Genomic DNA, 16,824 nt, shown 5'->3' with positions numbered 1-16,824 from the left:
GCTGGTAGCAGAGGCTGCACAGGCCCAGAGCTGTTACCTGCACCCTGGTGCATTGACTAGATGGGCTGGGGCAGAGGCTTGCCCTGCAAATGGCACACCAGCCTCCTGTGCTACAAATGCCGCCGGCAGCTCCCATTTCTCTCATCCCCAGAGAAGAAGCAGAGCCTGGGTTGCAGGCACAAAGCCACTGGGCTCCAGGTGAGCCCCTCACTGGCAGCAGCCACAAGGACGCAGCCAGTCCCCACTCCAAGCTCCTCTCCCCTGCATTACTGCAGCCCTGCCATACACCCAGCCAAACCTGCCCCAAACCTGTCAGGGAAAAGGGGCACAGCTGCAGTGATCAGCAGTCAATGCCTTTATTAAAACTACACCACTCGTAGATAAACATTTTAGTGTAAATTTCCAAGCATCTCACTGGCCTCCTGCCGGGAACGGCGGTGTGGCATCACCACCACCAGCAGTTGAGCATGCTGGACCCTCAGCTCCACCACACGGGAGGAAGGCAGCCAGGCTCTGCCCCGAGCCAGCCGCCAGCAGCAGCACGAGCTGGAATGTGCACGGCACTGTCCAGAGCCAAGTCAGGGTTTCCCTCCTGTCAGTGCAATAAATACAAGTGCGTCAAACATGATCCAAGTGGCAGTTAGCTTTTGAGTATCACGGGTCAGGAACCTCAGGGACAACCACGCTATGGCAGCAGAATCTCAGTACAAGAACGAGCTACTGTCTGCTGTGCGACTAGTGTAAGCCTACAGGTGGAACCTGGATGCATGCTGGGCAGTTTATACTATGGTGATACACCCCTGAGCAGACCCTTCAGGCAGCACAATTATTCACTGAGCACGAGTGACTAAACCTACAGCACCTGGTATTGTCTATATGGACTGATCAGTGGCATCAACCAGGCCCTGTTCTAGCCCCAGGAAGGGCAAGGACACCCTCTCTCTCTGTGGGAGAGGCTCATTTCTACTTCTGCCTCCTGGACAATATGCTCCGACCATGGCCATGAGATGGGCTAAGAAGTGCTACTGGAAGTGCCTGGGATGCCCAGAGCACAGGAGAGAGGTGGAGGGAGAGAAGGGGAAGGACACTCAGACTGTTATTTGTGCATCAAGAGCTGCGTACCACTGCCTGCTTTGAACCACAGAAGAACAGTGCAGTCACCAGGAACAGGAATACCTGACCTTCAGTTAGTTAAAAGGCAGCTGAGGAAAAAAGCCTGCCCTTCTCACACAGAGGAAGCACGTGCCTGCCTGGGTGTGTACAGGGAGAACAGAAGACATCCATTCCCACATCCTGGGTTCATGTTGTTCATGGAAGTGGAAGATCAAGCAAAAAAGTTATCTATCTCACACTTCCAGCTTAAACTCCTAAGTTTGCAGTTTATCCATGTAAGTTGCTTCAGTCCTAATAAGAAGTGCGTGTGAGGAAGGAGAGCTCCACAGACCATAGCAGGGATGGGAGCAGAAATGGTGTTCAGAAGGAAAAGGGTACAGAAGGTAAAAGGGCACTAACCTTTTCCATTGAATAGATGTTTGAAAAGGAAGAACAAAAAACCCCCATCTTTCCTTCCATTTCCAAACTTGTGCAATGAGCTTAACACTTGCAACACCTTGTGACTGAGGAGCTAAATAAAAACCTCTCTCAGCACCTGGACCTTCCGAGTTTGTAATTCCAGCCACTTAGCAAAAAGGAAAGGCAAAACATGTATTTCCTAGAAAGAAAACACCTCAAACTCAAGCAAGACAACTGCAGTCTGGAGACACGGCAAAAGCCATTCACCTACAAATGAGTCTCTACACGATTCAAACCAGCAGCAGTGTTTAAAGGTGAAACACCCTTGGTCATGACACACAGGTCTGAGGAATGTCCACAGCAGGACCATGCTGCACTGGCCAGGCTTCTTTGTGCTTCTGTTCTTCATGGTTTGATACTGGCTGGTATCACCCCTCCACATCCACGTCAGGAAACAAACCAACAACTTCTTTCTCCTTCCACGATGCTGGGGGCTGGAGTTGCCAAGGGTACACAGCAGGACTGGAGCTGGAATCCCTGAGCTTCTCTAGCGCCAGGGATGGAAGAATGGCAGACTGACCCGCAGGGAGGGGAGGAAAAGGAGGGAGAGGAAGGGAAGAAAGGAAAAATCTCTGTGCTGCCAAGCAGCTGGTCTTCAGTGATGATGCTCTTGTTCAGATTTTCCCAGGAATTCTCTAGGAAAGGAAACGACACAGCAGTGACACTCAGCTCTCCTACACTCTGGTGCAAGCTGCAGCCTGCAGGTCTTCCCATTCCTCTGGCAAACACCAGGGCTCAAGCAGTTGCAGCTCCAGGGAAGAGCCCTGAGCAGTGCTCACCTATGCTCCCATCCCAAGAGTCAAGCAGGAGTAGCTGCTCCAGACAACTCCTCCAGAGCATCCTGCTCACACCAGAAGTGAGCCACAGAGCAGTGCTCCCAGCTTACTGTGCCTCCCCTTCCCAAATCCTGCTTTGCAGGAGAGCTCTGTGCTAAGCCAGCCCCTCTGAAGACCATAGGGTCTCCAGCTGCCCAATACAAGTGCCTTTGCCCATCTCTCCTGCTGCTAGGTGTGTGCCCCAGTGTGCCCCAAACCCCCCCCAAGAGGATGAGCCCCTGTTTAGCTGGGCTGTTACCGCAGTATTCGAGGTAGCTCTGGACTCCTGTAGATGTACTTGTGCCGGTAGCCGAGGTCTGTGTGGAATGGCACAAACTGCACCTTGTAGTCCCGGAAACTCCGCGACGTCGCAGCGATGTTGTAAAGCTGAGACCAAGGAGAGGCAGGTGATGGACACGTGTCACCCAACCCAGCTACCCCATCAAACCAGCACCCCTCTCAGGGTGGGTTATGGGCTCTGCCTGCACCCGCTTTGCTCTAGCACCATTTATGTTCCAGCACCATTCCACTATTGATTTGCCACCTCCAACAGCACAGAATTTCCAATCCCCTCCAACTATGTATTTCTACATATTCCTATTGCTGTCTTCTTCCCTAGCTGGGATGTTGTTCCATCCACATCAGCTCCTCCTACCAGATCAGTCTGCAGAGTCAGCACATATGTACCTTCTTTCCCAGATGAAATGGTACCACGGGGTCATCCTCAGCATGAAGGATGAGCAGGGAGCAGGAAATGTATTTCACACTGTAAGAGAGACACCAATGTCACAAAGGCTCAGAGCAATCCCATCATTCTCCAAGACCGACACACTTGGATTTTCAAGGAAACTGCGATGACAAACATGTCCTGTGGGTCATTACCTGCAGCTCAGATCTTGAAAGCACTATTATCTGGGCACCATTCATTTGATCTATAGAAAATCTTACTAGTGGAAGGCATCCTTGTGAAAGCTCTTTACTGTATAGAGCAGAGCAAAGTGGCTCACCCCACTGCAAAGCACCATCCCCCGAGCTTTGGTTTGGTTTCAGTACTGGAAGCCAAACTTAGAAATGCTCAGGCTTTTGAACGAAATGCTCAGTGAAGAAAGACAATGCTATTACACACAGGGGGACTTATACAAATACACAGCAGAGAAACCTCCCCAAACCTTCAATGTCCCAATGTAACATACACTTGAAAAGCATAAATCACATGGCCCAAATCAGCATATCCCCGAGTACTCTCTGCTGCATCTGTCCTTATTAAGAACAATTAAAAAGGAAAGAGCCCTACAGTACAAAACTGTGTTGCACTCAGGGCTGCAAGAGGAACTGAAATCCTTCAGCAAGTATAATGCTTCAACAATAACAAATAGCAAATCAAAAAGCAGAGAGTGCAGGCTGATGTCTATGCCCCCTGATGCTTGCCACAGCTCCCTGCAGCACCAGCCAAACCCCAGCAGAGACAGGACTCACTTCTCATCGTTTGCAAATTTAATTCCACTTGTTGTGATGGGGTCAAGGAAGAACCAGTCAAACCCAGGGAAGTATCTGTATATCTGAGAGGAAAAACATGCATTAGTGGCAGGCACCAGCAGGACAGTTACACAAACAGCAGTAACATGGTCCATGTTTCCACCAGCAGGACAGTTACACAAACAGCAGTAACATGATCCATGTTTCCACCAGCATTATTTTTCCTGTTTCAGGCCCATCTTAGCAGCCTGCTCAGGAGCAAGCTCTCTTGTATGGTCAAGGTCTCCAGGTATCATGCTGCTGCCAACAACAGTCTTCCTGGGAGAGAGCTTTATCCCAGGGCACCTCACCAAAGCGCAGCCCATGCCAGCTGGAAGAGATGGCCACATGAGAGTGAACTCAGCAGGGAACCCACACGAGGGGCAAGGGGCCACATAGATGGGGACTAAGAGAAGCCCAGCTTTGCCATCACTATGCTCACAGGCCACAAAACAGCTTCCTGCAACAGAGAAGCTACAAGAACAGGCTGTCCACTGCTGAGAGCAGAGTCCATCCTCCTCTCCCTACATTTATTGCCCTTTCTGATCCCAGTTTGTTTTCTTGAAGCATGCCCCACACATGGCTTTGGTACTGCTTATTGCACTAGTGCTGCCAGGAGCTGCCTTAAGTGCAGCTCTTTACCCCTGATGCTTATAAATATCATTGCTGCCCCACAAGCTGTGCAGTTATTGATCTTCTGAATTACTCTTCACTTCTGAAGATTAATTTCTAAGCATATAATTACATGCTACTAGTGAGAGCTGCTGTGTACTTGCCACAGAAAAGGGATGACTTCGTGCCTCCTCCCGTATGTTGGTGAAAGGAGATTCCAGGATCAGGGCATCTGGGGGTGTTTCTGAAAAGCCAAAGGCAACGTGCTGAAATGCAGGTGTGCAGTCAGACAGCAAGGTCAGAATCTGCCTTGTGAAAGCCCCTGCCACCACGGTGTGCCACAGACAGCCTTGTCACAGCACAAACGTGTGTGGAAGCCTGGGACACTAGCAGGATCCAGGCTGGTGGGAAGAGCATCCCCCCCTCCCCAGACTTACCTCTCTCGCAGAGGCGCCTCACTAGGTTTGTTGCAACCCTGGAGAGAACAACAACGAACAGTTACTGTGGTGTAGTCCCTCTGCAAAGCACCAGGCTCCAGTGGTAGCAGGTGGCAGAGGTACAACTCAACTGCCTTAACATCACTCACTCACGCTGTCTGGGGTTCCCAAAGGGCTCCCACACCCAACTGTCTCCACGAGCATCAGGTGCCTGCAGTTAGGTACATGAACAAGTCCAAGGAGCAGCACACCATGCAGGCACTCAGGAGGACCTCCCTGAAGGTGGCTCTCAGCTCCCAGCGTATCTGCTGCTGTGTGACAGCCCTTCCTCCCCAGACCACAAGGGCTAAGCAAGAGAGAGGGGAAGGGGCAGAAGGGGGCTGTGTTCCACACAGGAGTGGAACATGCTGGAGTTCCATGCTGGAGTGCAGAGTCCCAGGGTGACACTGCAAGGAGTTCCCATAGCCAAGGAAGAAAGGAGCAAGCCTCCCCCATGCATGTCCGTAATGGGACAGGGATATTTCCAAAGTGGTTGAATCCTGCAGGCACAGCATATTTCAAAATGCTCAGGCTCCAGACTGGCTACGGTCACCAGGGAGCTCAGCTGGGGACCACAGTCCCAGGCCACTCAGATTTCACTGCACTGGGAAATGTCACCAGCACAGTGTGATGCAAAAGGGATCCTGAACGTGGCAAGAGCCAAAGGGAAAGCTTTTGCCTTCTCAAACAAAGCAGTGTACAGTATCACAGCAATGAAAAGGCACTATCTTTGAAACACCTCCCTGCCCCAGCCACACATGTGGTGGACAGCAGGGCAAGCTTCTGTCGTCTCCAGCAGTTTAATGGGCACACAGCTCAACTCAGAAGGAATTCTTGTGTAAGCCCTAAGCTCCTCTGCAAATCAGGGAGGTAAGAACACATGTTGCCTGCTGAACACAACCCACCTCCAGGCAGCAATGGAGAAAAGGGAGTTAAAAACATGCAGGCAAAGACACTTGACACTTTGAACTTCCCTGTGCCAGGCATGACCACATAAACGTGGAAAACATTTTATAAGGGTAAGTCATGTGCACGTGCAGCTGATGTGAGATAAGAGTATCAGAGAAGCCTGATGTTCTGCTCTGAAGGACATCTAGCCTAGATTCCCCACAGGAAGAGATCAGTGCAGTCCCACTTTCTCTCCCCCTGGTCGATCTGCATTCTATTATTCCAAGTGTCTTTTTTTCCCAGTGTAACCCCCTGGGCAACAAAGGTTCCAGATGAATTCCTGCACAGTCATTCATTGTGGCCCTTCTCACACTGTAGAGTGCAAAGGAGAGGCTACTCTGCAGCAGCAATGCCAAAGACCCCCAAGCCAAGCCAGCCTCCACCCAAGATCAATGTTCTCCAGAAGCTGCTAAGTCCCTCTGAGATGAGATGCTTACCCTGTGCCCAAGGAGTGCCCCCATATATAGACAGGGTTGTCTCCACTTCTTGCTTTGATCCAGTCGAAGACGTGAAGGGCGTCATAGGTCATGCCCCTCTCTGACGGGCTGCCTATTGAATCGCCCCAGCCTGAAACACAAACAGTCCCTCTGAGAGCCACACAAAGGGGCCAGCAAAGCCAGGCAGCAACAACAAAGCCAAGAGCTGGATCTCAAACACTGCCACACTGAGTTCTTGCACCTACCCATCTGCAACAGTCTTGCTCCCAAACCACAGCTTCTTTGGCATGCGTGTAACCAGTACGTAAGTGGAGTCACTAACACCACAAGAACTGGATACTTAGGGTCAAAACCCAAGCACGTTTCACAGAGCTGCTGCAACATCAGTTTGTCCATGCTGTTCGATTAATGACCTCAAGCAATTTTCCACCCTCCTGACTCGTTTGGCTCTATCACTACTGCCGCATGTCTACACATCTTATACTAAGCAGCAAGCAGCTCACATCCCTTCAGATACCTAATAAGCAGCCAGAGAAGCAGCTGCCAGCAGGACTGAAAAACAGGGCAAGCTCCTACAAATAAACCTCTCCCAGATGCCTTCTTGATTAAAATGCAATGGATTAATTTCTTTTCTGTATCTCCAGTGGCATTACGCTGCAGCCATTGCTTTAAGAAGGGAAAAAAGAGCAGCAGAAGCTTGACTGTGGTGGCACAGGGCTGCAGAACCGCCATGGCTCCTGCTACGGAGTTACCAACTGCTAGTGAATCATTTACTCCATGTCTTATCTCACCTATTAGCTTTTAAGTGCAAGTTCAATTCCCTGTGGGACCTCAGGAAAGTCAATTAGCTCATATCTTAAAGACTACATCTAGGCAAGTTTACTAGTTTCCAGATATGCACCTGGGTGGATGCCTTAACTGGATGCTGTGACAGCAAATGTGCCTGGTCACCCTCTGCTCCTCAGCTCCCAAATCAATGCATGAGGACAGATAGGAGCCAGAGTCCACCAAGCTGGATATCAGGAAGTGGTGCTACACAGGAAGGCACTGGAAAGAAATTTCTGGAAGTTCTTTGGAAACCCATTAGGAAAACAAGAAGCAATAACCACAACTGATCAGCTGGCATGGAGTGTTTATAAAACAGCTCCCCTAAGAGCAACAAAAAAGGAGCAAATTCTCTGTTGCTTCTACAGAAAGAGACATCTAGAATTGTCCCATAATAAAAGAAACCCACATACCTCGATAATCAAACGTGACCACATGGTACCCGAGGGAGCTGAGAACCTGGAGGGCAGAGAGACATGAAGAAACCCATCACAGAGACTTGCACAGCAGCTGAGCTCTTGCCTCAGTGCAGGGATCTCAATTTACAACATTATCAGCCTGACGTGGTAAAGCAACAATTTAACAGCTTTTCTGTGGAGCAGGCACAGAGCTTTTTAAATATGAATCATCTCAGCCCACTGGGTTTACTCCATTCATTTCCTGGACCTCATATCAGGCTTAAATGTTGATTCTCCCTTAAACAGCTTTGCCCTTAAGATCCAGAGATATCCCATGACTGGTTCCTCTACAAACACTTCCAGGTTTTCCAGTGGAACAACTGCTTCATTTATGTTATTCAAACTGGCATAAATGTTAACGTAACACAGAGGAGCCCATGTCAGGTTTCAGAAGGCTTAAATATATACATCCAAAACAGGCAACTGATCTGTCATGAAGATGTATGTTACAGCCAGTGTTAATACTAACTAAATCTGTTAAAAGCAAGAAAATATTAGATGAACTTGCTCAGAGAAAATGCCTTGTTAAAAACAGTTGCTACCATTCCAAACTAGCATTGTGCAGCATGAACCCAACAGCTCTGCGAGAGATAAAAATCAACACAAGGTCACAAAAAGATCAAAATGTTGCTTTCGTGGCCTGTGTGTGATACATGATTGAAACAAAGCGATCTCGGTACTAGGCGGAAATCATCTCATCACTTTATTTCTGGTGTAATTGAAATCTTCACAGCCTGAACAACGACTGTTACTAGGCCAGATCACATGAGTGCAGTACAAAGAGAAAAGGAGGACAACAGAAAGGAGGGGTGTTCAGGTAAGCTGGCAATTCAGCTCCTTTGCTAGGAGGACTGTGGTGGTGATGGATTCCCTCTGGGATCCACCCAGGGCTCCTTTTCACACATTTCAGACATGCACTGGATGTTTCTTTCTCCTCACTGGTCTGTGTTTCCATGTTACCCTCATGCTCACCCTTGCTGTACTTGGTTGTGTCATTTCTTGGCACTATCCATGGGGTCATGCTACTCCACCACCCCTCTTTTAATACCATTTTCCCACTAACAGTTATTTGGAATTTATATTAGCAGATGCAACGGCAATAGCTTCAAAGTCCCTTTGCTTTTTGCTATTCAGGTCTCTTCAAGCAACTCCTGTGTCTCTTTCCTTGGCTCTAAATCCTTCAACGGGGTTCCCTTGGAGGGGACAAGGTCCATACTGTGTGCACCGCCAGGGCAAAGGCCCTTTACACCACAGGTATTAGATATGTATTTTTTCCACTCTGGGATCTGCACTCCCAAGTTACTGTTTCTTCAACACTCTCTTGAAATAACTATTCCACCATTAGAGAGAGATGTGGTTACGTGTATACACCACCACAGGACAGAATACCACTGCAACCTACAGAACAACAACAGAATAATTAGGTAAAGTATTAATTAACAACTGAGGTGCTGCAGAACAGCTGTTTCTACCAGAATCACTGTGTACCATTTTTTGTATGTTCACTTACGCACTGGACCCCCTGACTGGACATGCAGAACACAAAGCTCCTTCTTGCAAAGTTTGTTTTTCAACTTCCCAAGGTGATTTTACTGCTAAGATATCACATACAATGTCACCTTTTCCAAGCCATTCAAAGAAACCTGTTGACAGTTAACCTGTCTTGTACTCTTGTGAAAGTATTCCTGGCAAAGGACCTGGTTAGCTCAGCTGGAGCTGACAGTTAACAACAGCAAGTAAAAGAGCTTTCAAATATCTTTTAATATGGCAATATGCTCCTGGCTTACAGACCCCTCTTCCCATACATGCTTCATACTTAGAGGAGACCCAGAGCCCCAAGCTATCTGCCTGTTGGGGATGAGCTGTAATGAGCAGTCTTGACATATCTACACACATCTGAGGTGTTAATGCAACTGCTTGGACAACACGTGCAGGCACTTACCTTGTAAAGCTCCACACGGTGATCCCCTCCTCTGGCATCAGCAATTCGTGAAGAGAAGAGGAGAATCAAAGGTCCCACAAAACAAACAAACAAACAAACAAATAAACAAAGCCACATGTGAACATTTAAGCCTCCAGAAACAGACTTCCCCAAACACCACAGGCTTCCAGGTTAACATAAACATGCCAAACCTAAGAAATACCAGAACTGCTTTGCCACAGATGTCAAGGAGACACCATGGCTTTGCTGATCTATCTATGCAGGACATGGTTTTGAAGCCCGCTTCTCCCTACAGATCTCTTCTCTCAGCTGGTAAACATGAACTTTCCAACCCAGCCTCTTACCTGCCCCTTCCTGTAAGACATCCAAAGCAGCCTGACCCTGTTGGCTTTGCAGACCCTTGCTCCTACCACCAGTAACTGCTGCTCCCTAAGGTGTGATGCTCTCTGCAGGACTCACCACGTTAACCCAACCTGCTGGCCCTGGGATTTTCTCACCTGGCTCCAAGCACAGGGACAGAAAGGACATGTGCAAAAGACTGAGCAGAGGAAACCAGAGTTGAACACCGCAAACCCAGGGAAAGAATCTCCTTTAATATTTTTGGTCTTGTTTTGAGGTTTTTTGTTTTGGCCAGTGCAGTCTCTAAACCAAAATGCCACTTCCCAGTCGTGCCTGTAAGAATACATGCACTTGCCAGCCAAAAGCTGCCAGCTCCAACTGTTCTACAAAATACCTAATGCAGCCAAAACCACAAGGGGTTGCTTGTAAGTACTTCTGAATCATGTAAGGCTGAAGAAGATACACTTGCTTAAAAAGTCACCCTTGACATCTCTGACATCTCCCCTCACTACAAGAGAGACATTGAGGTGCTGGAGCGAGTCCAGAGAAGGGCAACGGAGCTGGTGCAGGTCCTGGAGCACAAGTGTGATGAGGAACGGCTGAGGGACCTGGGGGGGGTTTAGTCTGGAGAAGAGAAGGCTCAGGGGGGACCTTATCGCTCTCTACAACTGCCTGACAGGAGGATGGAGCCAGAAGGGGGCTGGTCTCTGCTCCCGAGGAACAAGGGACAGGACAAGAGGGAACAGCCTCAAGCTGCGCTAGGGGAGGTTTAGACTGGATATTGGGAACAATTTGTTCACTGAGAGGGCAGTCAGGCATTGGAACAGGCTGCCCAGGGCAGTGCTGGAGTCACCGTCCCTGGAAGTGTTCACAAACTCAGGCAAAGCAAAAAGCCAAGTCAGTGTCTTTTACTTATGGTTAATGCAGCCTGCATCAGCAGAGCAGCCCTTTGACAAGAGACTGAACATGCAGTGGAGAAACATACAGCAATATACATAAAAGCTGAAATGGCAAAGGCAATACATCTCCAGCTTCCCCAATACACACAGTGAAATGCGAAATATGTCATCGATCCATAGCTCAGGACTTTATCCCAACAGCACTTGGAGAAGCAAGAAGTAAATCTAATCAATATGCACACAACAGAGATACTGGTCCCAGATTACCACCATTAAGCTGCAGAATAGCTTCCATTAGTATCATTTGCTACACCAAATAAAGGCAAGAAAACAAGCAAAGCAGTATTAGAAAAACAATGCAACGATTTGATTAAACCTTTAAGACAGGGTCAGTTTTCAAGAACCCATCTGCTCGTGCATTTCCTGGCTCACAGCATGCATTTTCTACGCCATGCCCTCATACTAAAGAAGAGCACTGCTAAAGCAAGAGTTTAGGTGAAAAAGGGCAATGTTCCTGCAATGTAAAAGCTAGTGAATCTTCGCTACCAGCACAGTTGAAACGGTTTCTTTGCTTTGTATCATGGAACGTGTATTTCTGCAATGCTTCTGCTCTTGCAGCATATCTACGAGCAGACATCAGCTTCAGAAGATCATGCACTGGCACTCCAACCTCAGAAAGGAGCTGATATTAGCAAGGAAAAAGACCACATTCTAATAAATGAACTAAAGCACTGTATCATGCAGAGATGTGGGAGTAAGAACATGATTCTGAGAAACAACCAAGAAGTTTCTAATGCGCTAATGTTTTCTAAGGATCCAGCAACAAAGTACAGAGAACCCACCTACTTCTCTAGCTGATACACATGATCAACTACAAAATTACAAGTTCTAGAAATGCTCCTGTTCCAGACAAACATCCTGCATATATGCAATAATGAAACAAGACCATTACCAAACCAAGCATATTACCTTCCTCTTTCTTTCTGATTTTGCTTCCTTAGAATGTGTTAACTACCAAAAGAAGCTCACAAAAGGAACTGGGAAGTTTATTTACTGCATGTAAATCACATATACAGAAGCACTAATGCTATCCCATGTCTTGATTCAGAGACCACTATACTGAAAGGAACTAATTCTCCCTACCTATCTAGTAAGCGTCACAGCCTCCTGGCAGAAGACACAAGGTAGACTACAATATCAGGTATCTCCAATAGCTGCGAGAAATCTATTCCCACATTCAACAAATGCAGAGGCATCATTTCTTAAAACATGCTTTCCTTTTAAAAGAAAGGAGCAGCACCAACCTGCTTTTAGAGTTTATTTTGGTTTCAATCATAGAATAGTTTGGGTTGGAAGGGACCTTTAAAGGTCATCTAGTCCAACCCCTGCAATAAGCAGGGACATTTTCAACTAGACCAGGTTGCTCTGAGCCCCATCCAACCTGGCCTTGAACACTGCCAGGGATGGGGCATCTACCACCTCTCTGGACAACCTGCGCCAGTGTTTCATCACCCTCATAAGAAGCTTTCTTCCATTTATCTAGTCTAAATCTACCCTCTTTGACACCAATACTCCTTGTCCTGTCATTACAGGCCCTACTAAAAAGTTTGTCTCCATCCTTCTTATCAATATATCAAAGCTGCGGCAAGCCAGGAAAACACAGCATGAAACAAAGGCATCACTTTTTATGCCTCACCTTGTTCCCGCATTCCCATGCAAGTAGAGGATTACAGGATGGCTGGATCCCAAAGCATCTTCAAACCACAATTGGTCCTTTCCTCGGGCATTCTTCCATAGTGCTGCAGGGACCGTGTGCCTGTAGACAGTAGGAAAACATACATTGTCAGACACTCAGTACCCGCCATTTGAATGCTGAGTTCTTCTGATCAACTCATTACCTCAGGATTACACCCCACACACATGCTCTTCACAGAACTGTCATGAGTAGCAGACACAGGGCCAGATTTAAAAGGCAGCGCCCAGGGTTATTTCTACATTTCCACCTCCCATCATGGTTGGCTTCAAAACTCAGGGCTGTGCAAGGCATCAAACTTCACAGGCAAACCCAAAGCACAATTACTGAACTTGCCACTGTTCTGGAGAAATCATCTCAGTTCCTCAGCTTTTATGACATTTAATTTCTTCAATTAACATACTTATGCACCACAAACAAGATGGCCAGCTAGGCCAGCAGATGTTCACCATAATCTAAGCCAGCTGGCTTTGGAAAGAGTGTTCAGTAAGAGGCATACCTGACCCTGAGGAAACCTGAGGAAAAAGAGGAGCTCAGAGTCTGATGAGAAGATCGTGTATTTTGTTTTCAGACACCAGATTCTTGAAGGTAAAACATTTCAGCTGGAAAAGGTACAATCTAGAAGAGCCAGGAATTTTTAACTCATGGCTGTTGTTCTGCAGATAATATAGCTGGGCAGCCTGTTAGCAAGAATTCAGCATTGGTGGAATGGAAAAATAGATGACAGACCAAAGAGAAGGTAGGGATTTAAACTGAGTAAGTAGAAGACAAACACTGAAGGTGTGTACATGTCCACAGCCATCTCAAATTGTTGAGAAGGGGGCTAGCTTACAGCTGTCAGAAGTAACTGAAGCACTCACATGCCTTTCTCCTCGGAAGACGAACTCCATCTACCACACCTTCCTCCTAGATGTAAAGCTCAGAGGACAAACCAACACAGGGAGAAACAATGGAAGAAGTCTACTCTCATGCATGCAGGCATCAGACATGGAGTTCTTGAGTAGGAAAAAAGCCCCATTAACTGTAGGACTCAACTTCTCCAACTGTTCTGCCTCAAGACTTCAGGAAGCCTATGAACAAAGCAGGCTGAGGACTTAGTTTCAGAAGCATACTGAACACAAGACCTTACACCGGCATTAAACTAAGGCTCCAAAGTTTCCTGAAAACCTCTCTCATAAGTATCTAGTCAAATGATATAGACTCTGAATTGCCACCACAAGCTGGAAGTTCTTTTTTAGCAAAGATACACAGTACACTTGTAAGGGAAACAAAACCCTCAAGACTGGAATCTACACTTATTCAGCAGCTTAGCAGGTAGAATTCTAATTGTCCAGGTGAAGCTACAAACCATTATTTATCAGCCTACCTTGCCTGCAAAACCTGAACTTCCAGCTTCTGAACATGTCTTTCACCAAAATCCACTTACAGGGAAAGAACCATCTTTATGAAGCAGGATATCACTGTCCCATTCAAAAGGTCATATACCCTCAAGTGAAGAGGAGATCTCTACTGCACTAGTGGGCATATACAAGTAACACGTAACTGAAAACACCAAATCCTGCAGCTTAGAGATCCAACCTCACTGCCTGTACGAAGGAACAGCCCCCTTCCTCCACACCTAATATGGTGTCTAGCCCTATTTCAGGTGTTTCCTGCTTTTGCATATATATGCAAATTGCTGGCACCTCTTTTTCTTCAAAGCTAGGAGGAACTCCTCTGTGGCTTTGAAACTTCTGGCATTGAGACACAGCAGATAGCAATCATGAGAAACAGATGCAGAAGCTGGTTTAAGCTGATGTAATAATATGGGAAGTACTGAAAGCAGACGTTTTCAGACAGAGAACCAGTCATCTGAGCTGATGCTGGGTAACCAGGAGGTAAAATGAACTGCCCTTGCCTGGAAACAGAAAACTTTCTTCATGAGGAAAGAATGACAAGTGATGTCTAACACTGTCACTTGTTTTGTTAAGAAAGTAAACTGTGTGTTCCATTCTCACCCACTCTCCAAACCCTACATATGTTTTATACACAGAATAGTCTTCCTCCTACTCTGAACACTTAAAACCTGTTTTCCTATCTTCCCCCACATCTATTTTTGCAAAACAAAATATGAGCAGCAGTTGAATGACAAAACTTCTAACTCCTTGGGTCTCATCTGATAGGAAGGCATGATCTTTGTAGCAATGCAGACCTGTAGCCTTTATGATTCCAAATTATGATATCTCTCTGTATGCACAGGGTGTCCAATTGTGCTTCATGCATTACTGATCTCTCAGGCGAGTTCCAAAGACCTGCACACTTTTCAACATCAACTCAGTCACTTGGCAGAGGAAAACACAAATGTCCACAAACCAGAGCAGGCGATGGCTGTCACAAGCACAGCAACAATACTGGGTAAGCAATACTGAGAACAAAAAGGAGGATAAAGATGCACAGCATATACTGCACAGAACAGGCTTCCTTACCAGACTCCAATGGTTACATCCTCCTCTGGCTGCAGGTAGTAGTTACAGGTGTGGTTTAAACCTTGATCCTGTGGTCTTTTCAAGTCAATGAAATATGGGACCCTCACTGAAATACAAAGAAAGAATTAGAATGGTTTGAGTTGGAAGGGAACTTGAAGATCATCCAGTCCCAACCCCCTGCCACGGGCAGGAACACCTTCCACTAGAGCAGGTTGCTCCAAGCCCCGTCCAGCCTGGCCTTGAACACTGGCAGGGATGGGGCAGCCACAGCTCCTCTGGGCAACCTGTGCCAGGGCCTCAGCACCCTCACAGGGAAGAACTTCTTCCTGATGTCTCATCTAAATCTCCCCTCTGTCAGGTTAAAGCCATTCCCCCTTGTCCTGTCCCTACAGGCCCTTGTCAAAAGCCCCTCTCCAGATTTCTTTTTGGCCCCTTTAGGTATTGGAAGACTGTTACAAGGTCTCCCCAGAGCCTTCTCTTCTCCAGCTGAACAAATGAACACATCCTGTGGATGCTGAGGCCTCCGTGGGTGATGAGCCAGCTCACTAGACCCACTGTACTGACAGCGTGACCAAATGCAAAGGCTAAACAGGCACAAGGAAAACATTGTCTGACTGCATGAACAGGCCTCTTCTGCTCCAACCAGAATATTCTCCTAAAGTGCTTTTGGGTAAAGAGTCACTGCCTGGGAAACAATTCACTGGATTTCACTTCACTTGCTTGCTATGTATTCAAGCAACTTTGTTGAACTCTTCAGAAAAATGCATTCAACATATTGCACAGTTTTCCTGGAGGAATCCCTTCTGCTGAGAATTGGCTTCAGTTTGGTCACTGTGTTTATATAAAGACATACTACAAAGACCCTTAGGGCCACAGAGAATGCTTTCCAAACCATAGTTTGGAGAACTTACAACCTGTGAATGCTCATATCCTTCACAAGCTGTAGACATGCAGGGTGAAAGTGAAGGCAGACAGATGAAAGATAAAGACACTCCTCCCTTTCACCCCTCACCCATCCCAACAGACTGAGTCACTTACCAAAGTTTAGGAAGACCAGCTTTGCCTGAATAGCAGGGCAGAGTTTTACTAGAAATGGAATGGCAATGTACATTCCCAGCAGCCAGATTATTAACTTCCGCAGTCGGAACCATAATCCATATCGCCTGTGTAAAAGAAGAAGAAAGGAAAAGAGAAAGAGCTGAATACAGCAGGAATTTCACAAAGCAATTTTCACAAGGATCTGTGTGCTCGGCATATTTGAAAACCTGGTCATTGACTCTTGAAACTGTTTAAAGTTAGTTTTGTTTATGTAGCATCAGCTGAGAGAAGCAGAAGTACCCAAACTGTCAGCTGATTATACACAGCTTAGGAAAAGGGAACAGAAACTCCCCACTGATTACATTTTAAACCACTCTGTAACGAGAGCTTTTTGTTCTGCTGATTAAGGTATTTCAGGATCTCTAGAAATGCGTATCACATGTTTGACTCCAAAAAGAAGCCAGACTGCCCTTCCCATCTAAACCACTATCAGCAAGACTTTGTTTAGTTGGATTTTAACATATTTTGAGGAACTATGTGTAATGAGACTGATAAAATCACAAGTGATCCCATGTACAGGCTGGAGCAAACATTCTGCCTTGTCCAGCTAAAAGGGTTCACACCTCTCAACACCATGAAAAGTGAATCTAAGTTACAAGACATTATGAGACTTTTTATCTGCATCATCATTCTCTGAGTCCAGACTGAGTTTAGAACAATCGTACCAACA

At 46.8% G+C, this 16,824-nt stretch overlaps 1 protein-coding gene across 1 annotated transcript in view; it reads right to left on the bottom strand.

Annotated features, from left to right (window-relative positions):
- Positions 1-340: 340 nt before the first annotated feature.
- Positions 341-16,824, bottom strand: part of ABHD12 (abhydrolase domain containing 12, lysophospholipase) — a 29,846-nt gene continuing 13,362 nt past the window's right edge. The window contains exons 2-13 of the mRNA XM_030499278.1: positions 16,095-16,219; positions 15,057-15,162; positions 12,535-12,654; positions 9,601-9,631; positions 7,614-7,659; positions 6,376-6,505; positions 4,952-4,989; positions 4,679-4,758; positions 3,864-3,946; positions 3,075-3,153; positions 2,647-2,774; positions 341-2,207 (exon numbers count right to left, since the gene is read on the bottom strand). Of these exons, the coding sequence (XP_030355138.1) occupies positions 2,168-2,207; positions 2,647-2,774; positions 3,075-3,153; positions 3,864-3,946; positions 4,679-4,758; positions 4,952-4,989; positions 6,376-6,505; positions 7,614-7,659; positions 9,601-9,631; positions 12,535-12,654; positions 15,057-15,162; positions 16,095-16,219 (1,006 nt within the window). The 3' untranslated portion in view covers positions 341-2,167. The remainder of the gene's footprint in view (positions 2,208-2,646; positions 2,775-3,074; positions 3,154-3,863; positions 3,947-4,678; positions 4,759-4,951; positions 4,990-6,375; positions 6,506-7,613; positions 7,660-9,600; positions 9,632-12,534; positions 12,655-15,056; positions 15,163-16,094; positions 16,220-16,824) is intronic.

Source organism: Strigops habroptila, chromosome 10, assembly GCF_004027225.2.
Source record: "Strigops habroptila isolate Jane chromosome 10, bStrHab1.2.pri, whole genome shotgun sequence".
In the NCBI taxonomy this organism is placed as follows: Eukaryota; Metazoa; Chordata; class Aves; order Psittaciformes; family Psittacidae; genus Strigops; species Strigops habroptila.
This window is presented reverse-complemented; position numbering and strand designations above follow the sequence as displayed.